Source organism: Vulpes vulpes, chromosome 12 (assembly GCF_048418805.1).
Source record: "Vulpes vulpes isolate BD-2025 chromosome 12, VulVul3, whole genome shotgun sequence".
Lineage (NCBI taxonomy): Eukaryota > Metazoa > Chordata > Mammalia > Carnivora > Canidae > Vulpes > Vulpes vulpes.
The window spans coordinates 57,130,763-57,156,299 of NC_132791.1; the positions used below are offsets into that span (position 1 = coordinate 57,130,763).

General features: G+C 40.3%; 1 protein-coding gene across 1 annotated transcript in view; it reads left to right on the forward strand.

Annotated features, from left to right (window-relative positions):
* Positions 1 to 25,537, forward strand: part of FBN2 (fibrillin 2) — a 238,935-nt gene that overhangs the window by 160,296 nt on the left and 53,102 nt on the right. The window contains exons 21-34 of the mRNA XM_072728645.1: positions 3,790 to 3,927; positions 4,528 to 4,578; positions 5,038 to 5,163; positions 8,464 to 8,691; positions 9,231 to 9,356; positions 13,948 to 14,076; positions 14,854 to 14,979; positions 17,028 to 17,153; positions 17,603 to 17,725; positions 17,886 to 18,011; positions 18,326 to 18,451; positions 19,850 to 19,972; positions 22,216 to 22,338; positions 23,683 to 23,808. Of these exons, the coding sequence (XP_072584746.1) occupies positions 3,790 to 3,927; positions 4,528 to 4,578; positions 5,038 to 5,163; positions 8,464 to 8,691; positions 9,231 to 9,356; positions 13,948 to 14,076; positions 14,854 to 14,979; positions 17,028 to 17,153; positions 17,603 to 17,725; positions 17,886 to 18,011; positions 18,326 to 18,451; positions 19,850 to 19,972; positions 22,216 to 22,338; positions 23,683 to 23,808 (1,797 nt within the window). The remainder of the gene's footprint in view (positions 1 to 3,789; positions 3,928 to 4,527; positions 4,579 to 5,037; positions 5,164 to 8,463; positions 8,692 to 9,230; positions 9,357 to 13,947; positions 14,077 to 14,853; positions 14,980 to 17,027; positions 17,154 to 17,602; positions 17,726 to 17,885; positions 18,012 to 18,325; positions 18,452 to 19,849; positions 19,973 to 22,215; positions 22,339 to 23,682; positions 23,809 to 25,537) is intronic.

Consider the following 25,537-nt stretch of genomic DNA (forward strand, 5'->3'; position numbering starts at 1 on the left):
TATTCTTCTCAGCAGTGTTACGAGTTTTTACTGGTTGTGATCAAATTTGAATATCCCAGCCTAGAGCTCCTCAGAAAGAAATTTACTTAATATTTTAAAATTTTAGACATCATTTTATCTTCTTTTATTGAAAACAGAATTCTAGCTTTAAAAGGAAATAGATCCTAAACCATACACAGGAAAAAAAAAAAAACATAAGAAATTAACATAAAACATATGAATTCTACCTTAAAAGGGAAATAGATCATAAAAAATATACAAGAAAAACTGGAATTTTTTAATAAAGCTGACAGTGGCTCTAATTGGTGATCAGCCTGCAAACTGCTCTTTCCTAGGAGCCAAGTGTCTATATTTAGAACTGAATAAAAACTCCCCAGTGTGATTACTAATTTAAAATTAAGTTAGAGCATATAGGAACTAGTTAGATATTTAGATTGCTTAGAGATTTAGAATATATTGTACCAACTCCCTAAATATAATCTTAAACTTTTCTGTAAATTGCTCCACAAAGGCTATTGTATTCTGGTTGAAAATGATTAAATATAGGGGTGCCTGGGTGGCTCAGGCAGTTAAGTGTCTGCCTTCTGCTTGGGTCATGATCCCAAGGCCCTGGGATCAAGTCCCACATCGGGCTCCCTGTTCCACGAGGAGCCTGTTTCTCCCTCTATCTCCACCTTTCTCTCTCTCTATCTTTCATGAATAAATAAATAATCTTTACAAAATAAAAAGATATGAAAATCTGATCTGCTAAATTTGCAAGTTTAACTTATTGGACATTTAAAAATTATTTAAGTTTTGAAGTGCCTGGGTATCTCAGTGGGTTAAGTGTCTGCCTTCAGCTCAGGTCATGATCCCAGGGTCCTGGTATTGAGCCACACGTCAGGTTCCCTACTCAGTGGGGTCTGCTGCTACCTCTCCCTCTGTGCACTCTCTCTCTCTCTCTCTCTCTCTCTCTCTCTCTCTCTCTCAAGTAAATAAATAAAACCTTTATTTTTAAAAGAAAGTTGTTTAAAAAAAGAAAATGATTAAATATAATAGAACAGTACATTTGATTAATCTTCCCTGCATGACATTGCTCAACATCTGAAGGCTTCCTGTAATGGAGACCAATTTTCTGTTATATTTGGCTTGGGTCTGCATGCTATCTTCAGGTTCCATGGACATAACAAGGACAGTATCCTCCATGGTGTCAGTACAGTGGTCCTTCCTTCTTTCTTATCTTCACTGTTAGCTCTTCATTCACCCCTTCTCAAGAAGTTTTGCATTTTTGGTTTTCTCTTCTCCTTTCTCTTTTCTGGCCCCTTGTGCTCAGTTTCCTTTGTTATGTCTTCCATATCCTCCTGCCTTTCGGCTTGAAGTGTCTCCCTGGTCAGTCCTTGAACTTCTTGGCTTCCCTGTTTGTACTCTTGCTCAGATGGCCTCTACACTGACCCTCAAATGTATCTCTCATTTTTTTAACCTCCCCACTGATTCCATGCTTGTATTTCCAACTGTCTACACACTGTTTCCATTTGGATGCCTAATGTATACTTCAGATTTAGCATGACCAAAACAACAGTCCCTATTTTTTGGCTTGAACCTGTGTTTCCTAGAATCATTTCTGTTTTGGCAAATGGAAATTCCATTTTTCTAATCAGCAGCCCCAAAAACCTTGGGCTCATCTTTAATGCCTTTCTTTCAAATACCACACTGAATCCATCAGCAATTCCTGTTGATTGTATTTGACATTTATCTATATTCCAATCATTTCTCACCACCACCACTCTGCAATCCAAGTCCCTAGTATTTCTCTTTTTGATTATTACTGTAGCCTCTATATTATCTTTATTTTCTTGATATTTGCCACCCTACAGTCTTCACTCAAAGGTCCCTTCTCAGAACTTCTCTGACTACTGTAGACCATTTAAAAAACTTCTGCTTGGGTCAATACTGCTCATCCTGCTTTATTTTTTTTCAGAATTCTTAACCAGCCCCTGACCACACAACCATATAAGTACACAATGTGTGCATGTGTGTGTCTGTACATACACAGAAAAACAACCAGAGCCAAAGAGATGAATATGTATCTATGTGTATGTGTATCAGTGTATTTTGTAACTTTTAAGCTTTAATACCATTCCAGCCAAAAGAAGCATGAAGTTACAAAGTAGAGCCTCTGAAATCAGACTATGCAGCTTTGACTTGTGATGGGGACACTGTATTAGCTGGGTGACCTTGGGTAAACTAGTTGACCTTCATGGGCCTATGGTTTTCTCATCTGCAAATTATACATACTTAGAGCCTGTTTTAACAAATAAGTAAATGAACATGTGAAAAGCCTATAAGAAGGCTATAATTTGATACCTGATAAAAATGACCTGGTGAAAAAGTGTTTTTCATTTGCACCCTGGTTTTCACCCAAACTGAATCTCAGAGTAGAAAAAAGCAAAGTGAACATCCAGCTCTTCTCCACAGTTTTGCTCCATCCATTTCTGCATCCAGTCAAGGGATGCAGTTGTTTTCTTCTCACCTCTGTCCCTGAGGCCTTGGGGAGGCGTGACTTCCTCTTACCTGCTTGTGTCCAATCAGGAATCAGAAACTACAGCTTCTTCCTTCCTGGCTCTGCCAGTTTCACTGTAATTCTCTTTCTGTGTTTCCTATTATGCTTCTCTTTTATTGTTGAATCTAGCAGTGAGACTTTACTCATATTATTAAATGAACTTTGAGGTACATACTCTAAGAATAGACTTTTTCTTTATTGTTCTCCAAGGCTGCGTGCTGCAGGTTGCTGTTAAGCTTCCATCAAAATGTTGTACACACCACCTGCATAGTGTTCACTTGAGAAGCTGGTCAAATGCAGGCTCCCAGGCTGCACACCTGCACACTGGTGACCTGCATTTTAACAAGAACCTTGGTCATGTTACACATTCTCTGAATTGAGAACCACAGTACTGCAAGGAGAATGATTTCGTGTATGATTAATTTTACCTAACTTGTATTGGCCCTGTCAACTTTGACTGAATTCCTTGTGGCCATTCCAAAACCAGCTATTCAGCAGTTGCAGGAGGATCCTCACTTAAATTTGGTGTGAAAATGAAAATGTAAGAGTAGTAGCGCTAGACAGTTGGATACAAATCTTTTTTATATTGTCTCTACTATTTCTTCACATAGTTTACTATAAGAATTTTCTTTTGGAACTAGAGATAAAGCTAACATACAGTATATATAGGCAAACCCCTGAAAGAAAATCCATCTCTGGTGTATCTTAAGTGGTGGCTTTATAGGTGATGTTTCTTTTCTTTATCTTGTCAATTTTTTGTAGATTATTCATCAAATAATTATCTTCATTTAGAGTAATACTACTTTCTTTGTAATAGGACATAAATTGTGTGTAGTATGTTTAGTGGGTTACAAGAAAAAGAAACTAAGGAATTTTACTTGGTAAAATCTTAAGTATCGACGCGTTTATCATAAAAGGTAAAATCTTATCAGTGTTTTTCACACAAGTAATGATCTTATCATGGTAGCGCACTGAGTTTGTAAGTACCAGCATAAAATCTTGGACAATAGTGCCACTCATAGAGTATCAGCAGATATAATTGTATTAATTGTCCTGTCGTGTGAGATGTACATGCTACAATTATTTGATTTACATGTATGTAATATACTGTATTTTAAATAAACGTACACATAAATATGCTCAAAAAATATACATTAAAAGATTTTTAAAAATAATGCTTTTGTTGTATATAAGTGAGTTATATTACTTTCAGAGATGAGAGCTCGCCATCTCTTCCTATTCCTTTTCAGATAGCCTGAAAGGGACGTGTTGGCTCAACATCCAGGACAACCGCTGTGAGGTGAACATTAATGGAGCCACTCTGAAATCTGAATGCTGCGCCACACTTGGAGCTGCCTGGGGGAGCCCCTGTGAACGTTGTGAACTAGGTGGGAGCCTGTCCCAAGAGCTCCTTCTGGGCTTCTCACTGAAAGCTGTTCCTTCAACTAGGCAGGCACCTGTTTGACTCTGCATTCCATAGTGAGGAAGACCATAAGATCATTACTTCTCTAAAATGTCTTCTCTGATGAAATTGATTCACTTGTTGAAATATGTATTTTTTTATCCTTTCACTGGAAGCAGACTTTTAGAGCATTTTAAATAAGAAAGGGAATTAGCTGGAATTTAGCTGCTGGGTGACTGTTAGTATCCTCCAGAACTCTTGTTTGAACATGTCCAAGTAGAATGAGATGTCTCTTTCCTTTAAATCCTTTTACTTGTTTACTTATAATTAAGCTGGCAATGTGAAAACAAAAACAAATTGTAGGAAGACTGAGAATCTCAGTATGACTCAACACCAACAGGAGTTAGCATTGTGTTTCCTGTGCTACCCTGAACTGTGTGGAGGACACCTGGAGTCCTTGGCTTCAAAACCCCAGCTTGTGGGTTTTTTTCAGTTCAGCTAAGATTCCACTCTACTGTCTCTTGAACTGAAAACAGTTACATTTTCTTTTATAATGAAGTAAATATGTGTCCTTTTGTTCTCACAGATACAGCTTGCCCAAGAGGGTTTGCCAGGATTAAAGGCGTCTCTTGCGAAGGTAAGTGTATACTTGGACGTTACTGTAAGTCTTTAGAGCAGTATGTAAAATGAACATCCACACTGGAGATATTTATCATTTTTAAAAGCCTTGAAATTACAGTAAAAATACTCAGTGTAATCTACAAATGCTTTAGGTTAATACTCTAGGAAAACAGCATAGAGTTCCCCATCTCTCCTTTTTTTATGCTGCTGATTTTTCATGGGGACATCATTAGGCACTGAGGCACAAAACAGCTGGGAAAGGCGCATGTCTGGGCCATTTTATGGACAGGCAAGGCTGTGGTAATTTTCGCAGCTGGTGCCTAGGAAACCCAGGGGTTGCGTTGTGGAATATTTCTGTTCAACTCAAGTAATAATCCACATTGTATTACAGATTGAATATGCTCTATGGGAAGACTACACCTGCTTTTTCTATTTCTAACATCTTTATCCCTCTGCTTGCTTTATTTCCCTGCAGACGTTAACGAGTGTGAGGTATTTCCTGGCGTTTGTCCAAATGGACGCTGTGTCAATAGCAAAGGATCTTTTCATTGTGAGTGCCCTGAAGGCCTTACGTTGGATGGAACTGGCCGTGTGTGCTTGGGTAAGATTCATGTCTTTATGTATTTATGCATGAAACCAGCGATGAATTTTTCTTATTTCTTGGGCATTGACCACTTCAAAATCATTGGGTCTCTAGCTGGAAAACTGGCTTTAAATGGAATATTTGATCGGGAGAAATCGCTAGAGGATATTTTTAAAGTGAATGTTGTTTAAGTGACATGGTTTCTGTATAATACAGAAAGTTGGTACTGCTCAAAACCTATCTCAAAAGTTACTTTCTTTAATCAGATATTTTAAGCAGTTCAGTCTTTCTTTCACACTGGCCAGTGGATTAAGAGAACCATGTATACTTTGAACATAAAAGAAAAATTGGAGACTAGTGTTTAGGGTCAACATTTATCATCAGTTCATTAGCAGCTGCACTCTTAGTGCACTCTGAGTGGGGAAGGTCATAGGCAAGGTTATTGTTGTTTCTCTCTGAAAACACTGCCCAATCCTAGTCCTTCCTTTACCACCTTAGAGTTTAAGTTTTCCTAATGCTTTATTTTGTAAAGATCTAAAATGAGGAAGCTCTTTCAACATCATTGTATAGAAATGCCTATTTGAGAGGTGCCTGGCTGGCTTACCTGGTAAAGCATGTGACTCTTGATCTCAGGGCCATGAGTTCAAGCCCATGTTGGGTGTAGAGATTACTTCAAATAAATAAATAGAAATAAAAGCAGAAATGCCTAGTTGACTTTATCATTATCCGGGTCATATTTAACTGAATCTGAATTCCATGACTGAAAAAGAAACTTTTCTTAATTCTCTATTGTATCTAAATAATGTTTTATTAACTTAAGGGCCTTTTTTCCAATATGCTATAGAACAGTAAGTTTTTAATTTGTAAAATAATTTTACATAGGTTTATGCTTGTAGACAAAATAAGAGCAATGACATTGTTATATTCAAAGATCTTTAAGGTATTTAAATGTATAGGTGATTTTTAAAGTTAGTAATACAAAATATTTGCAGCACCATACAGGTTAGTTATTATAATTAACACAATTTAATTTTAAGCTAATTTTTAATAGTATATTTAAATTAGAATACAAAGTATGACTATAAAGTCACATGGAATTCATTAGAAATGATAATTTCTAACGTCCAATAATAAAAATTATTTTCAGATTTTTGTTAAATATCTAAAAAAGCTTAGAAAAAATAAAGTCTCTTTTGAAGATGCCAAATAATAACATAGGTATAGTCAGATGATTAATATCAAATTGCTTTCAGTAACCAAAGGATGCTATATGTGAAGATATATCATGATTGTAAATTATCACTCAGTAAAATAAATTCCCAATAATATCACTCAAAGTTGAACCTTTTATAATGTTCTAAGAGGATATATTGGAGTCTTATCCAGGTACTTTGATTAAATCTTTTTGTCACTACTTGAATTATGCTACAAAAATGAATTGTGGCTGGGCATGTAAGGAAGTTTCAAGGAGAGACTGACATTTGAGAAATATAAAATATCCTGAGAACCAAAGTAGAGATAAAATGCTTTGATAGAAACTGATCTAGATCAGAGGTCCAAATTCAAATAGTTCCAGGATCTGGCAGGTGACATAAATGAGTGAGCAAGGCGGTAAGAAGGAGTAGTGAGGACCGTAGCAAACTCTAGAGCACATATACTATCCAGAAGTTTCAAAATGCACATTTTAATTTCTGCACAAGTTGGTGAAAACATTTCTAAGCCATATGTGGCCAGTGTACTGTGTTTTGATTCCTGAGGCAAAAATGATATGGATCTGTGTATCAAAGACGCAGGATTACTCTGGCAGGCTTTCATAACTCTTTCTTTACATATTAAGTTCAGTTGGTTTTGGGCGTAGGAGTTTGTTTCATTTTTTTACTTAATCTCACTTCTTGAGCAAATTACTTGAGTGACCTCAGAAACAGTTTAACTCAGTCCATAGTTCTCGGAGTACCTAAATAAAACTTGTATATCTTGCTAATAAGATCCTTACTTTCCTGGTGACAGTGTTAGATGGGGTTGGCTGTGGCTGAGAACAGCCACTGGGTGCCTTGAAGTCATGAGACTCTGTGGATTACTGTCATACCTCACAATAATGGAGAGCATGGCTTTGAGGTTGGCATTCGTGCCGATACATAAGGTGGCATCATCTGTGAATACCTGTATTCAGTCTACCAAATCAAAATGAAAATTTACCACAATGATTTCTTTCTTTATTTTTTTAAATTTTTTTTATTTCTTTCTTTAATAACAGGACTTTTTATAGTCTTAAATAATAATAATAATAATAATAATAAAATTAAATTTAAAAAATGAAAACAGGGCTTTTTAATTAACTATCCTTGGAAGCATATTTGGCTATATGCCAGAGGAGGTTGCTCAAGTTAATGCTAACTTTGCTTGAGCTCTTGACAGAATCAGTAGTGACAGTAACTAAAATAGTAAACACATTTATTTGTTTATGTTTATATTTCCATTAGGGATGTTTTACTCTGTTAAACAGTTGTCAGGTTTAGGAAAAGATTTAATGTCTTGAAATGCTTTCATCAAATAAAACCTATTATTTGATTAAAGAAAACTGTTTGGATCTCTTTATCCACATAGCCAACTGTTTGATTGTAGTTGGACCAACAGCTCTGTTGATTAACAGATAAATTTGTTATTTACAGACCATGCTAATTTATCCTATCTCATGACTTGTCAGTCTTCTCAGGTCCTGGTATGTTTCAAGATGGGAGAGAAAGTGTGACATTTGAACAAATAATTTGGCTCCTTACTAGGGCAGATTTACATAACACAGGACAAAGACCATGATGCAAAAAGTAAATTTGACAGAAAAAAAAACTTTAAATGCAAAAACATTCTTTTTCCCTTGTAAAGCTGTTTTAATAGTTGTCCCGAGTTGGCAAGTAGATTACAGTTGATCATTTATTTCTCATTGGGACATGACAGATCTGTTCACAGGCTATTTTAAGCAATTCAGTGAATGAGAAGAATCTGTCACTAAATTATCTCATTCTTTCTAAAGTGAGCAATACAAAAAAAGGATCATGGGTGATGATATGAAAGAGTTTGGTCACAAAGGAACCTTTTCTTCCTGAAGGTATCTTGTGAGAATTAATACTGAAGAGAACCCACTTTTGCTCTCTTTAAGTGACTGTCATTACAGAGTCTATTCCAGGAGGTCAGGGACTCTGCGTCTTACCTGTTACCATTCTGAGCTGGGCATCACGCCAGGTGCCTAGCAGAAACTCAGGATATGAGTGGTCAATGAATGTGACACCTTCATCTCACAGTGTGATTTCACTTGCCATGTAGACATCCGCATGGAGCAGTGTTACTTGAAGTGGGATGAAGATGAATGTGTCCATCCTGTTCCTGGAAAGTTTCGCATGGATGCCTGCTGCTGTGCAGTTGGGGCAGCTTGGGGCACAGAGTGTGAGGAATGCCCCAAACCCGGCACCAAGGAGTATGAGACGCTGTGCCCCCGGGGGCCCGGCTTTGCTAACAGAGGGGACGTTCTCACAGGGCGGCCATTTTACAAAGGTAACCGTCAGGGTCGCGTTGACCTGTGCACTGAAGCTCACCTCCCACAGTCTCTCAGAGCTGGTTTTGCTTTAAGCCTATAATTTGCCACTTTGTTTTCTTTGTTAAATGTGATTTGTGGCCAGCCTTACGGCCCAGGAATATAAATCACCTATATATAGGCTGTTATTGAAGTAAAGAATTGTAAAACCTGCCACTAATCCCACTTTTCATCCATCATTCCACACGGTCTCTCTGCTTTCCTTCGCACAGCCTGACCAGATGCAGCCCTGACATAGCGAAAAAGCTCCCTATCCGCCCCCTAAACCTTATCTGACAAATGGTCAGAGAGAAAGAGTTCAGAACTCTTCCTTAAAAGTGCAGAATCTTTTTGCTTCTACAACTCTCTATGTGGCATCCATGTCATCACTGACAATGTTGAGAGCCCCTGTTTGGACCTGAGAACATGATTTTCCATGGTGATAGATTTTCAGTTTTAACTAAGGAACCTACTCTTTTATATCAAGTGGCTCTACATTCCTGCTTTGTTCTGTTCTCAGATATCAATGAATGCAAAGCCTTTCCTGGGATGTGCACCTATGGAAAGTGCAGAAATACCATTGGGAGCTTCAAGTGCCGTTGCAACAGTGGCTTTGCTCTGGACATGGAGGAAAGAAACTGCACAGGTAAGCCAGCTCTTTTGTCGTATTTGGCAAACCCTGGCTCTCCTTCTTCTGCTCTGGTGGAAAGTGCTGCCTTTCAAAAAAGCTCCTATTTTGCTTTTTGCTTTTTTTCCCCTGCTCTTAAATCACTTCTCTTACTGACCAGTTATTGTGGGAGCTGCACAACAGCATGAAGATGCTGTTTTACCTGAGGAACAACATAAAAATAGGATTTCCAGGATAATGAATACTGAAGACTATAGCAGTCATTGATTGTATAAATGATATATAGTATCTGTCAAGGATTTTAAAGTTTGTAACAGAGTGGTTGTAACTTCCTTTACTCACCTGTGAAGAGCTCCAGTTGCCATCTATATCCCTGTCCATACCTGTTCCCTTTAGTTTAAAAAGATAAAGTCCCAATTTTTCTATGATATTAAATAAATTAGTCCAGACACTTGAAATCTATCTTCAAGATCTTATTTTCACAACTCTATTCATGTCCTCCTTGGACTGCTTCCTTCTCTCTTGCCCTCACCCCTGCAGCTGTGTCCGTGAAGCATGCTTCTGACTCCCTCCTCACTTCCTGCTGCATGAGGTACTGGGGTCCTGTGTTGCCTCCCCATCCCCAGAGCATTTCCAAATTGTAATGTCCACCTCTCCTGCTGCCCTAGCTCCTCACTCCCACGTGGCTTCCCTGCTTGGCTCTCCAGCGTTCAGTCTGGGAGCACCTACCTGCACCTCACACCATTGCCTTCAGCCAGACTCTAGGCTGCTCTGCGACATTGTTCACCTCTTCACCCTTGACTGACTCTCCGCTCCACCTCTAAACCTCCTCTGGCCCACATATCCTTTCAGACCTCTGCTCCTGCCTCTCTTCTTTCTTGACCTCCACTTTCATGGCCAGAACTCTTCCTGCACACCCCTCTCTCTGGCAGTGAGATTTCTACTCTTCCACAGTTTTCCAGTCTTCCACATGCCCTCCCTGTGGCTGCTCCTTCTCCAGCCCTTGTGAGCACACTCCCTCCTCTCTCTGAAGCACCTCCCTCTCTTTCCTCTTACTTTCCCTGGACCTAATAACAAGTGCAAACCATTTCCTCCACCATTTCCTCCCTTGCGCTGCCACCCGATTTCCCTGCTTTTCTCTCTCCTCTCTCTCCTGAAGAGCCATTTGCTTTGTAAGCCCATGTAATTTTGACTTCTGCCCTCCCTCATTCAGGCACATATACACTCTCTCACAGAACACCTTTGTTGAGTTAAAAAAAAAAATCCCTTTATCCTGGTGCATATTCTCCATGGCCTCTCCTGGCCACTTCCCCTCCTCCACTTTCTTCTCCCTTGATCTCCATGGTACATCCCTGTCTTCCATCATCCTTCTATGCCTACGATGTTTCTTCTCTCATCTTCATAGCTTCTTCCTGCCCATAGCATTTTCCAGAGTCCTCTGCCTCTCCCAGCTGCCGGTGCCCCCATGCCATCACAGACGGGCTCTGCTGAGCAGACTCCTGGGTGTGAGCCCGTCCTCTCCTCTGCCAAGTGCTACTGCCACACATGCACCATTGGCAGCTCCCCTTGGCTTTAGCCTCCCTCTGTCCCAACCCTGCCCCTTCTCTGCCTAGGGTCTTCCTTGTACATTGCAATAGCATCCTTTCACTCAGCATAGAGGCCTCAGACTTCATTTTGACCTCTCCCTCTCTTGGACAAGGATAAAGTTATGTGTGGTCTCCATCACAGAGGCTGTTTCAAGTACTGTCCTCTTTCTTCAAAACTATCGCAGGTGCCAGTTCAGCTCCCCAGGAAACGGACTCTGAGCAGAGATTAGTACATAGACAAGTTCCTGGGGATTGCTCTTGGGATCAACACCTAGGGGAGGGAAGGAAGCAGAAGCAGGCGGAGGGGGCAGCTGGGTGACCATAAGCCCCAGTATGGTCCTCAGCCCACCCCACTCGGAGCTCTGGATCTGGGATGTCCCATCACAACTATGTAGGGCTAGGGCAAAGCAGGTAGGTGTTTATGGACTGGCATGGCCCATCTTTGGATGAATCTACCCAGAGAACAGGTGTGACTGTGAGGAAGGGTCCTCTTAGCTGAGGCATTTCTTGAAGATACTTTATATCTCAGGGCTTTGTGCCCCCAAAGCCCCCAGCAGCAGTGTGGGAGAGATGAATTAGTCCTTCTTTCCTCAAGGGGAACTGGGCAACACCTGGTGGTACTCATTGCATGTCAGATTCTTCCAGTGTCTTCGATCCCATGGACTGTCCCATCTGATCTGTCACGTTCACCAACCACCATGTGTTACTTCCCACAGAGCACATTCTAGTGCCTCATATAATCTTAAACCTGGATAAAGACAGGGTTATTCCAGTTCTAACTCCACTTCCTCTTTCTGGTGTGAAATTAGCCAAGTTACTTAACAACTCTGAAACTCACTGCCTTTAACTGCATAAGAGAGATATTTGTTGGTCACACTGCGGTGTTACAGTATATAACGTGAGAGGACAGTGGGGTGCTATTGGCTGCCGTTCTTCACAGCATTTAAAGCCCACCTTCTTTGGGCACCCTCCATAACCACACCCATCCTACCTGTCCTTGTGCTAATGGTCAACCTCTGCCATCCAGCCACTCTACACCGTACTATTTTCTGAAATGCATTTTTTTCTTCACCTAGACACTTGTCCTTCTATTCATTCCACTTCTTTAAAGTTAGAATTTCTTTTTAAAAAATATTTATTTTGTATATTTTAGAGTGAAGGAGCCTGAGGGAGGGCAGAGGGAGAGGGAGAGAAAAACTCCAGCAGATGCCTCACTGAGCTTGGAGCCCAATGTGGGGCTTGATCTCAAGACCCTGAGATCATGACCTGAGCTGAAACCCAGAGTTGGTCGCTCAATTGACCTTGCCACCCAGGGGTTCCTAAAGCTAGAATTTCTATACAAGCTTCAAGGACCAGATCAAACCTACATCCTCCAAAATACCAATTTTTGCAGAAAACAGCTTCTGTGAATATAGCACTCTGTTCTCAATGCTTGACAAATACTGATTCACTAAATCCTAGTAGGTGGGGATCCCTGGGTGGTGCAGCGGTTTGGCGCCTGCCTTTGGCCCAGAGCGTGATCCTGGAGACCCGGGATCGAATCCCACGTCGGGCTCCTGCTGCATGGAGCCTGCTTCTCCCTCTGCCTATGTCTCCCTCTCTCTCTCTCTCTCTCTCTCTCTCTCTCTCTCTCTCTCTCTCTGTGTGTGTGACTATCATAAATAAATAAAAAATTTTAAAAAAAGGAATGTTACTTTAAAAAAAAATCCTAGTAGGTGGGTCATACTATACATCCCATTTTGCATATGTGGAAACTGAGGCACCCAGAAATAAAATGATTTTCCCAAGCCTCTTCACCCTGTAGATGATAGAACTGGGATCAGTACATAGGCATCTGCTTCCAGAGTCCACACTCCACATTGTGCAGCTCCCCCTGCATCATATCAGCCAAAAAGTGTCCCTGCTCTGCCAATGAGTTTATTCTAGTTCTTTATATGGCTCTTCAATTTCCTAGATACTGATAGATAACAAGTAATAGAATCAGTATGCATATTGTTAGCTGCCTAATTGAATCTGTGAATGTTGTTAAGAATGTTGTTTAAAAGGATATTTTCAGTATTGCCTGTAATTAAAGAAATAAATAAAGACCAAATGCTGGGAGAAAGGATTTGACATTCTGAGACTGAGACCCCTGAGAGAGCACGTACAAAGTTGCCCTCTGATAAATCTTGTGATAAAAGAACTTCAGAATTAAAATCCATCACAATAAAGAGACGCCAACAAAAGCTTTTTTTCCTACTGTGACAAAATTTTTTTTAAATATGTCATGTTTTCTTAATTACATTTTATAGACAGGACTTCACCATTAAAAAAAGATCTCAGTTACAGGCATGGGATGTTTCTCAGAAAATCTTGTTTTTTTGAGGGTATCAGTGCTGCTCTTGCAGATTCTTATTTTCTATAGCCTATAAAGAGCAACAAACATATCATTTTTATTTTTATTTTGCGAAGTAAATCAGTAGCCTCTCCACATCTGAATGTCACAGAACCACATCCAGTGGAGCATATTTCATGGTCCTGCCATGTACACTCTCTGGCTGGAGGTTGGTGGGCCATGTCGGCCTCTGAGGCTGTCTGGGTGCTCCGTGGTTGCTAGCCACTCCTGCTCGGAGGCATATCCCGCCACGGTGGGCATGAGCCAGTGGGCAGAACCACCGTGCTCTCTCTTCACACACAGGATTTCATTCCAAGTGTCTACTGCTTGCTCATCTGCCACCTGCCTTGTCTGGCTCATACTGCAGTTGTTCGGTTCATCCCTCCGTTACCACTTCTAAGCCACAAAGAGGAATCCACAATTCCAGAATTCTTAAAGGCAGAAGCACCACCTGCCCGTTGGCTGTGACAGTTTTGGCAGTTGGGGAAAGGAATGTACCTCAGGCCCCATTCTGCCTCTAGCTGTTCTCCTGCAAACAGAGCTTCATACCGCTGGCACCTTCCCTGGGAAGGCCGGACCTGTCTCACTGCTCTGTAATACCAGCTCATCTCATTCTGTTTTTTCATTTCTTTTAAACCCTGTGAATTAGACATTGATGAGTGCAGGATTTCTCCTGATCTCTGTGGAAGTGGAATCTGTGTTAACACGCCAGGCAGCTTTGAGTGTGAGTGCTTTGAAGGCTACGAAAGTGGGTTCATGATGATGAAGAACTGCATGGGTAAGTGTGCCTCAGCTCTTCCTGTCCAGTCTTGAAACCAGATAGCTTGACCTTAGCTTGTCTCAGAGCTGTTAACAGCATGCTTGGCAAGGCACTGTGGTGAGCGAGAGAAAGATTTAATTGTCAGACAGGAAATCTGCTTTTAGATAACTCCTGGGGAGCCCCAGCTTCTTGGTGCCTTAGTGGCAGTGAGATATTGACACTAGGTTCTGTTTGTTCATGGAATCTAAAACCAACACAGGCTGACTACCCGCAGGGGATTCGTTTAACATGTTTGACCTTGTGTGGTGACCCCAAATTTATTCGGTCGTGCAAATCCCGTGCTATTTTCTTTACTTGTGTGTTGCCACACACTCTCTTGGTGCTGCCTACCTTTTGCTCCATATTTAGTGACTCCTTAGACGTACCACATGGGACCTCAAAGGTGACTGGTCTGTGATTTTTCTTTTACTTTGATTAGTGATATGGATAGCAATATATGGCATCTGGAATTTAGGGTTATGTGAAACAAACCTATTATTTATTTTTATCTCTTGTGAGCCTGCTTGTTTTGTACCAGTAAATTCCTTGGCAACTAACTCACTGTCTTTAAGAAAAGAACTCACCATTTATTTATTGGTAGTAGAAGAAATGAGGAGAATATTATCATCTCCTCTTAAACCTGTGTCTTACTTTTGAGTCCCACTTACCTCAGATAATAATTTTTTCCCTCATGCTGCATATGTGAAGATTTTTCCCTCAAAGTTCTTTAATGGATCTCACGTTTTTACCTTTCAGACATTGACGAATGTGAACGTAACCCTCTCCTTTGTAGGGGTGGTACCTGTGTGAACACTGAGGGCAGCTTTCAGTGTGACTGTCCATTGGGACACGAGCTGTCACCATCACGTGAGGACTGTGTGGGTGAGTTTGTCTCCACAGTGCATAAACCCACCCGGTTCACCTGGTAAAGATCAGGAGTCAGTTCTAACAAACTTGTTGTTTTAGGCACATTAAATCTAGCTGGTTAAAAATTGGAAATTCAGAGCCCCTGTGTTTGGATTTGGGGTGCATCATTAGAGAATGCCTCGGTGACACACTCAGAGGAACCAGCACTGTCCTGGTTAGCCACTGTTTCATGACAAGCACACCTGAAAGGACCTTGTGTGGAGGATTCTGTGTCAGGCCATGTAGTTCCCTCCTCCACAGAGGATGGGATAGGAAAGCTGCTGCTGTTGGAAGGGCTGCTCCCTGAAGGCTCACCTGTGCATTCACCTGTGCATCTACCTGACACCACTTCTCAGATCTCTTCCACCCCTATGTCTGTCATCATGGGTTCTGCTCCTGTGCACGTGAACATGTGAGCTCCCCCTTCACTCTCCTGTCACAAAAAGGTCCTCATCTCTTCACTGGCCGAGCTAAGGGACAGGGTTGACAGGGATGACGTGAGAACATCAACGGCTGGTCTTGGAGCATTCCAGCCTGCTGTTTTTGATAAGTGTATGGAGGCCTCTGGGCCTACCGTGCTCTAGTATACTGGCCTTAAAACTCCGATATATCCAGGAAACATTTTCTTCACAGAAAATCTTTCTTGCAAGTGTCAGCAGATAAAATGGTTTAAAACAGAGCAGATGGCACACCCCTATTTCAAAACATAATTTGAGCATACCTATCCACTACACACATATTTATTTGTAAACACTATTTATATCACTTTGCTAATATATTAGGTGAATCTTAAATCATACCCTAAATAGACATTTTTAAAAGGTGAAATGAAAAAGTTTTAAATATTTTTATTTCATGTTAATAGTGGTACTAAAACTTTTTCATAGAGATGATTACAGAATATATGTTCATCTCTGTGATGCAGTGCATCAGAGATCTGTTTCTAACCTCAGTTAATTTTGTTTTCATGGATCCTAGAGCTGAAAAAAATACCCCTTGAAGGTATATAAGATACATATTTTTGCACATGTAATAAAATATGCATTTAATGATAATAGATCTAAATCTACATGTCACATAGTCTTCTTGGTAATTTTGGGAATTTGGGATGAAGAAGACCTTTTACCTGGTTATGTTGTCATTGTTTTTACCTTATATTGTGTCTCACAAGTAGCTTGTATGAAGAAAGCTTCCACTCTACCTTTCTCTTGCTGTTCTCTTATAATTGCATTAATAGCACTATTTGATTCCACAGACCTTTGCAGAAGTTTTCTATAAGGAACCTGCCTATCTTATAGGGGTTATTTGATTTTAAAGTAGGTGATGGCAGGTCTACCTATTGAGGCACTCTGAACACAATAAAATGAAAACATACAAGTGAGGGCCCTGGTCTCAGGCCCTATGGCTTATGGAACTAGTCATCTTCCCTCAGGATACTGCACATTATTCAGGCAGCTCGTGACTGTCTAATAAAGACCAGGTGAGCATGCCAGTGTAAATCCATGTATTAAATATTAGTAAGTTTTATTTCTGGCATGCGCTATATACATGGTCTAAAGTTCACTACTCACATGTGGCTACTTAAACTTAATTAAAATTTGGTAACATTAAAAATTAAATTCCTGGGGCGCCTGGCTGGCTCAGTCAGTAGACATGTGACCCTTAATCTTGAGGTTGTGAGTTTGAGCACTACATTGGGCGAAGAGATTACTTTAGAAAATTAAAATTTAAAAAGAAGTTCAAGTCCTTAATCATTCTTTTCATGCTTCAAATGCTCAATAGCAGCTATGTATTGGATAGCAGAGAGGCCCATCAGTGTAGAGTTCTACTGAACAATACCATTTTAAGTAGAAATAATAGAAATATAGATTCCAGTATTTTCTTTGAACACCCCAGGAGATCATCTTACTTCCCTGTGAAGTACACAAACCCCTTTGGAGACCAGTGCTCATGCGCAACATTTCTTGATAACATTAAGTGATGTGGTTACTGCAAAAACATTCATGCTGTACATCTCTTTATAGATATAAATGAATGCTCTCTGAGTGACAATCTCTGTAGAAATGGAAAATGTGTGAACATGATTGGAACCTATCAATGCTCCTGTAACCCCGGATACCAGGCCACACCAGACCGGCAGGGATGTACAGGTGAGCATTGGCCAAATGGGTCTGGAACTTGTATTTCTCAACTCGGTCTAGGATAACTCCTGGAATCAAATGTATTATAATGAAGCCAATGGAAGTCCTTTGTCCTAAACATGAATCTAAGAATGGGAACAGATCTGTAAGATGCCATGGCTTTGTGGTTTGCAAAGGAATCTGCTTTTATCACAGAAAATACCCTAACTCCATAGATACTACATTTCTGAGTTCTTCACTCGTAGGCCCTGGGGCTAAATGTCCGATAGAATTCTATCAAAATGGAAGTAGAAAGAACTAAGAAATACCAATGAGATAAAGATAAACCAAACAGTAGTAGGGAGAGAAATCCAAAGCCATGTAAGCATTATTTGAAGAGAAAAAAACCTGTTTTTTGTTTTGTTTTGTTGAAGGAAATAGACCTGACAAGTAATGTAGTTGCCATGTTGTTTTCACAGATATTGATGAGTGTATGATCATGAATGGAGGTTGTGACACCCGGTGCACCAATTCCGAAGGCAGCTATGAATGCAGCTGTAGCGAGGGGTATGCGCTGATGCCAGATGGGAGGTCATGCGCAGGTACAGAAAGGACATCGTGTAGACTTTGTATAGCTAACTGATGATATCTCACAAATCTCGCTCCAGATATTTTGAGTCGATCTGGATGGGGAAAAATAAAATATCTGGGCTTACTAAAAGCCATTCTTGTTTTGATTTAATGGTAATTTTCTGCCATCAGATATTGATGAATGTGAAAATAATCCTGATATCTGTGATGGTGGCCAATGTACCAACATTCCTGGGGAGTATCGCTGTCTGTGTTACGATGGCTTCATGGCTTCAATGGACATGAAAACCTGCATTGGTGGGTACCATAAAAGTGGGATGAATCCTATGCTACATCTATGCACACACATTTAAACATGAGGGAAAGAGGCTTTTTCAGTTACTTTAAAAATTCAAACTGATGTATTACACGATGGGAAAGCTGAAATGGAAGAATTCATTTGAAGAAATTCATTTGAAGAAATTTTAGAAAATAATACTATGACTTGCAAATAGATTATACTTTAACTTTTATCTGTGTATCTCAGTATTAGACTATTCAGTTCAAAAGAGACCTTTCAGATTTCTAGTATGAACAAGTATTAACCAAACTATTGAAAATAAACTTTCTAGATGTCAATGAGTGTGACTTAAATTCAAACATCTGTATGTTTGGGGAATGTGAGAACACCAAGGGATCCTTCATTTGCCACTGTCAGCTGGGTTATTCCGTGAAGAAGGGGACCACGGGATGCACAGGTAGGTTCCAAACTTAGGACTCTCTGTGCTTTTTGGCTTCTCCTATTTTAGAGTCCAACCTTCAAGATCACTTGTTCCTTTGCCGTGACCCACACCAGGTCATGGCTGTGTGATGAGCACCACCCCAGAGCACTCATGATGCTTTTGCTCTCTTTCTGCCACAGGCCGCTGGCTGCAGTGTGGCCAGTAGGGGCAGGGAGTACAGTATGGTCCTCTGTAGCTGCTGTGTGGCTGCTGCTGCTTGCAGAGTTCACTGTCTTAGGAAACCCTCTACCCACATAGGAGATGTGAGAAGGGAGCACCACAGACTACCAGCAGTCCCATTTGTTGCCACTTTGTCTCTTATTTCCTTTCTCTGTTAAATAAGTTTTGAGCTTTTGCACAAAATGAATGAAGATGAAGTCCCAAGGTGAATGCTTTGGTCTAGGCCTTCCTCATTGTTCACTTTAAGGTCCTCATATAGCATTTTGCTCAAGACAAGTGGTAGGTGGCTTGAAGCACATTCTGGCCCTTAACCTGACACCTCTGGGAACAGGCCAAGTGAGGAAGAAGGGGTCCTCTGCACATTCACCACTAGGAAAGTTGATGCAAAGCTGGTTGCTCTGTGTATGTGTGTGCATATGTGTGAGCACATAGAATTTCAGCATCTGACAGGTAATCATTGAGATAGATAGAAAAGATTATTCTTTCTATTCTAGAAAGCTCTGAAGAACCAAAGCTATATCATTTATGCACACATATGTGTGTATACACACATATAATCTGTGTGTATATATATATGTCTGTGTATATATATGAGTGTATGTGTGTATACATATATACATACTAGTAAAAGCTTCTGCTCATTTTTCAGATAAAATTTCCAGTATTTTTGCATATTCCCAAATAAATAAAAGATGAATACACACTAAAATAATAGTTTTCTGTGCTAAAAATTACAAGAATACACTCTTACTTATTTTAAAATCCAGGTTTGTTTGAATTTTTGTGAAACATATGTAATAAAAATTAATAGGAAAGAGTAGAAGAGTCTCTCTTTGGAAATAGGATTTCTCTTGACATCTTTCATCATGCCTTCTGCATGGAGTTTTGTCTGGGCCCAGGCAGGGAGGTAGGGAGAGACAGACACAAATATCTACCTGGGGGAAGTAGCTCTCTCCTACCAGCAAGTGATGGGCAGTTTCCTGTAGTATTGAAAAGCTTCTTTGACTTGGATCGGGAACTTCCAAATCTTGTCAATGCCTACTAAAGTTCAAAATAAAAATGTCAGTGTTTTTTCCGTACCATTTTAGATACTTCCATATTTATTTTTAAATTTTACCTGTGTGGAATCATACATGGAAGTAGAACTAATTAGCTTTGCGTTTAATTTTCATCATGTTATCTGTGCCTTCTCAGATGTGGATGAGTGTGAAATTGGTGCCCACAACTGTGACATGCATGCCTCCTGTCTCAACGTCCCAGGAAGCTTCAAGTGTAGCTGCAGAGAAGGTTGGGTTGGAAATGGCATCAAATGCATTGGTGAGTTTGCAAATGTGAACATCCTTTGTTAAGACACAGAATTCCTAGAGGCTCTTCTTGGAACAGTTTTTAACCCATGTACTTGAATAGAAATACGCTCTTGCCTTTCATTTACTCTCTTGAAAATCAAAGACGGTCTTTCGTTGCAAGGTAATTCCTGCCTAAGAGTTTCCTTTAACCTTGGTATAAATTATCGCATCACAGCAGTATGCCTTGGCATCTGCTTTTTAATGTGTTGTTATTCAGTAAAAATTATTTGATGTGTAGCCAGAAATCCAAACAGATGTATGATGAAAAATGACTAATGTATTTTTCCAGTCTTTTCATACAGCAGTCAGTGAGACTTAAAACCCAGTTAGAGACGTGAAGGAAATGGAAAGGTTTTATCAGATAACCTGAGTCTGTACCTGGTCAATACCAGCTTCTCAATAGAAAATAGAATTCTTTTTGCCAGAGAAAGCAAAAGGTTTTGCTGGATACCAGGAGGTCTGATTGGGACAGAGGAGGCTGCAAGGGCAGCTGGCATTCTCCAGGCCTCAAGAGTTGCTGAGCTGGGGTCTCCTGAGTCTTTTCTGGTTGTGAGGCAGGGGACTGGCTTTCCTCCTCACTGTCACACATAGTGCTGCTTCCTATGCTCAGTGTTGTACATGCTTTACCAACAAGGCATTGTTTCAACTGCTTAAAATTATCCAGGTCTACTTAAAATAGAAAATAAAACAAGCTAAACTGACCTCCCCATGATTACTCATTAAAACTTTATAGGCCAGCAGTAAGCATTGAAGGGGATAGACTTAAGATCTGTTAACAGTAGCATCGTTAATTCAAATATACTCTCTTAGCTGTTCAGTTGTTTTATGCTTGCCAAATGTGTAGGAGCTGACTGAATTTAAATGACCATACTTTCCAGATAACTTTGCTAAGTAACGTTCTCCAGTGGCATCGTTCAGTTCTCTAGCTGCCCACTTCTCATCAGTGGTCGGTCACTCTTATCATTAATCTCACAAGTTTTTTTTTTTTTTCAGCCATATCCCCATTCCTGTTTTCTAGCCCTATAGGCTACTGGTTTTTTCTTTTCTAGCCTTCCTTTTTTGTGCTTGTCCATCCATCACTCTGGCCAACTATTCTAAAATACAAAAGATGTGACTCTGTCCAGGTTACTTCTACTCTAAAACATAAGCCAAATTCATTCTATTCTTTCCATCTCCATCCCCCTGCTTTAATCTCAGCCGTCCTCCCTCCCTCTTACTCTTTCTCTCTGTCTGTCTTAGATCTGTCCCTCTCTGATGGATGCTAAAGAACCTCCTCATAAAGAACCTTGCTGGTTCTGTAATCCATACTTCCCACAGCAGACAGATCTTTTAAACCATGAATCTGAGCTCTTCACAATTGTCATTTTAATCACTGAATTTAGGATAAAATGTAGCTTCCTTCCTGTGGTTTATAAGCATTTTCCCAATACCTTCTATCACCCCCAGCTCCTATATTGTTCTGTCACTCTGGCTCAGTCCAGGTCTTTTATCACATCAAGCTGTCTTCTTCCTCATCAGCATCTCTAAATGTGCTGTTCCCTCTGGAAATAATACCATTCCCTGCTTCTATCCTCAGGCAAACTCTGACTCATTGTTCCGGTGTGAAGTTCGCTGGCAACTGCTTCTCCAGTGAGATCTTCCTTTTTCCTATGGCCCAAATTAGACACCCTTTTCATTCCCTTTCTGCACCTTGTAACTTTCCTTCACGGGACACACAGCCTATTTGATGGAGTTGATAGTTCTGTGGTTAGCACATGTCATTTCTACTAGACTAGACTCTCTGAGATTGAGAATCAGATCATGGTTTCCTTATCTGCTAAAGGAACTTGACTGCTAATTCTCCTCCTCTGAAGCTCAGTCACCAAATTTAGAAATTGACCCTTTTTTAGCGATAAAGGAACCAGTGATCACACATCTGTGCCTAGTAAAATTGGGAAGGAAACCTAGCACTGGTTTACCTTTTAACCATTAAAATTCTAGCTTATTAGGTCCCTCACAAATAGTTTTATTAATCATTTTAGCCCCTGTTTATAGAATGAATATTTTGGATTATGGGTCTGAGATCTTAGAGAATTAGAACTCTGACCTTACAAGTAAACTACAATAAATCCCATTTGTGCATTTTACATTTCAGGTAAGAAAAATGAAAAAAAAATCTGTGTTTAAATGTTCCATTTTCACTTCTGAACTTGCGTGCTCTCGTCTCACATACAGATCTAGATGAATGTTCGAACGGAACCCACCAGTGTAGCATCAACGCTCAGTGTGTAAATACCCCGGGCTCCTACCGATGTGCCTGCTCTGAAGGGTTCACTGGAGATGGCTTTACCTGCTCAGGTGGGTGAGAGTCCTGAGGTATTCTCTGGCATGATTTTCATGGAACACTCCAGCTTGCCCTATTTGAAGAAAACTGTAAAGAGGGTGAGGATTCCCAGTCTGATTTTTATCACTGAATGAATGACATGAAGGAAAACTGTTCACTTTCTTAAGATACATGTCCCCCCTAGTCCCTGCTAGTTCTTGCACTCATCAGAATGTCAGGTTGTCATATAGTACTGAAAGGATGAAATGGAGTAACATGAGTCAGGGGTTCAGGAAAACACATAAGAGCTCAGTGAATGTTAGCTGATGCCTAGCTGCTCTTCTTTTTGCATTCCTTGGGAATAAGACATCTCCTTGTTAAGCTCCTATGAATGACTGTATCATCTTGCCCGACATAAAGTATCCTACTGTTAAGTATGTGGAGATCAGTGTCTCTTGAATTTCAGCACACCCTTTAAAACCCAAACTAAAAGATAGACTCTATTTTTTTCCCATTTCTAATTATTGACATAAAAAAACAGACTCCTCATTGTCAGATGCTTCCTTAAAGAAAACATCTTATTTAAACTTCATTATTTTTGAACCTTAGCTTAATGCATCTTTCTAAGCATTTCTCTCCCAACAGGGTATGAAGGAGAGGGCATGGCTTTGGTGTGGGCACAGCTGCACTGGGATGCTGGCCCAGCCACAGATGGGCTCGCCACAACACCCACAGTTCGGGGGCTGCTCTGAGCCTCAGGGTCTTCCTCCTCTGACCCATACAGGCTTAGTGAACTAAACAAAAACGTGCAGGACAAGCATCCAGAAGTCTACCTGGCAGATATTAGGCCCTCAGTAAACATTGCTTTCTACTCTACCCCCTTTTTCCATTTGACAGAATTAAATAAGTTGTCCAGTCTGTGAATCATGTCTATTTGCATAATTAAGAGAGAAGTATTTTAATGCAATCAGAGTGACATGAAACAAACTCTGCTAGTCTAGCCCTAATTTGCTTAAACATACTTGAACTAGTGAAAAAACAATTTGTTAGTTTACTTGAAAACACTATCATCTTAGAATAGACACAATTTTAAGATTAATTTCAGTGTTCTTGGTCATCTGTCAATGACGTTGGTATAATACTGATGCATCGAGTTGGCATGAAAGAGAACTAAGATCCAAAAGATCCTGCCTTCTTCCTGATAATCGGGCGATAATTGAATGTGAGGGTTTAGGCTTGTTTAGGGAAATACGATTAAGTGTTGTCTTATGTTCATGAGCACCAGCTCACACCAGTAACATTGACTTAGTTCTAGAGCACGGAAAAACTGTGTCACAGCATGGGGAACTTAATAGAGATATGATCTGCTTCTCCCACAGATGTTGATGAGTGCGCAGAAAACATCAACCTCTGTGAAAACGGGCAGTGCCTCAACGTCCCGGGTGCATATCGTTGCGAGTGTGAGATGGGCTTCACTCCAGCCTCTGACAGCAGGTCCTGCCAAGGTGGGTCCCTGCGACTCCAGCTCATTTCCAAGCTGGATAAGCTACAGCACATGAAACCACAAAAAGGGCTGGAACAGGCTCCACCTGGAAGCAGAATACACAGCACATGCTGCACATATAAAAGTCATTCGTTTAAGCATGGATTATTTTGCCGAATGAATAATGATGAAGGTGGCTTTCATCTCTTATGAAGTTTTCCTGGCCAAGAGCCAACAGTTGGAACTTTGGCTCATTCCTTTTTTTTCTTCTTTTTAACCATTTCTTTTTTTCTTTTTTGTTTTATTACTAAATGAATGACATGTGGAAAAACTATTCAGCTTTTTAAAAACAGGAGATACTATCTGCCCCAATTGCTGCTGTGTAAGGTGTTTATCACAACCTCAGTAGCTCGTGTTGAGCACCTACCTGCATGTTTGTCTGCTGTCTGCCTGGGACTGGAAGTCCTACCCAGAGATGCGTCAAGGCCTGCACCTTTTGCCTAAGAGCAATGTGTCCTTCCCCTAAGTGGTGACATCATTCCCCTTTCCTAGAAATAGGACTTGTGACTAGTGTGATAGCTCTCCAAGAAAAAGAATTTGGATTTTCTCTTAAATTAGAGACTCAGTTCATTTTTTGATAGTTTGGGCCATTACTGTGTCCTTTTGCAGTACATGAAAATACACATGAAGAAAGGAAAAAGATTGAAAATGATGAACCAGAAGGCTTTAACAAAATTAGTGATTCATAGAAAACCTTTAAAAAACTTAACTCAGGCCAAGTGGTGGGCAAAGATTATAAAATGAAACCAGATGATAGGCTCTCCCTATGCTAGTATCTAATCAAATGAATAGGAATAGCAAATACCAGTATATACACAATTCACCAGTGTCAAGCAGTCAAATTATACAATCCAGAATGGTGTAGAGTGGAGCCTATCTCCATTTTCCTTCCTGAAGTAATACTGAGGACAGAAGGTGTGCCTGAAAGGTCATGGAATTTTCCATACATACCCACCAATTTTTTTAGAGAATCAGACCAAGAGAATGAATAGTAAAAGCCTGGGGAAGCTAGAAACTGAAAGCACTCATACTTCTACATTGACCTGTCAGAGCAGAATCGAAGGCATTTTATACAAAGCCACTGTTGAGTGAGCTTCCTTTTTATTTTCCCCAGTCCTGGTTTCTTGTATGCATCAAAGCTAATTAGTAGAAAATGTGAGCCAATGTCGATATGGGACTACATGATTTATTACTCATTTCAACTTGACAAGATTTGGTGGGAAAAGGAGTAAGTCAGCAGTAGCCAGATACTTTTGCCAACAGAAAATTTCAAAAAATTAATTCTTTGTACATCATAATTTCCCCTTCATGATCCTATTCCATTATCTGTAGCCTGGGCCCTTCCAGAATGTCTCAGACCTTCCCTGAGATGAGGCTAGTTACTTTGTGTGTATTGTCCTTCCTTCATGGGTTGGTTTTTCATAATATATCATTGGCAGGGAGGGAAGTGCCTCCTGCCAGGGCAACATGAGTGGTGTACAAATAGTTCATCCTCAGTGAGACCCCACTCTGTTTAGCTAAATGCTACATTTTGAGATCTCAAAACCAATTCCATGGTTCTACATATTACTCCTTGATGTTGTTGTCTTACCTCTACTTATAAGATTTCTCTTATCTGGACAGTTTCTCCTGTATCTACTAATTTAATTTTTGAGACCTCCCCATCTGATTATAAATACATGTCCCTTTGA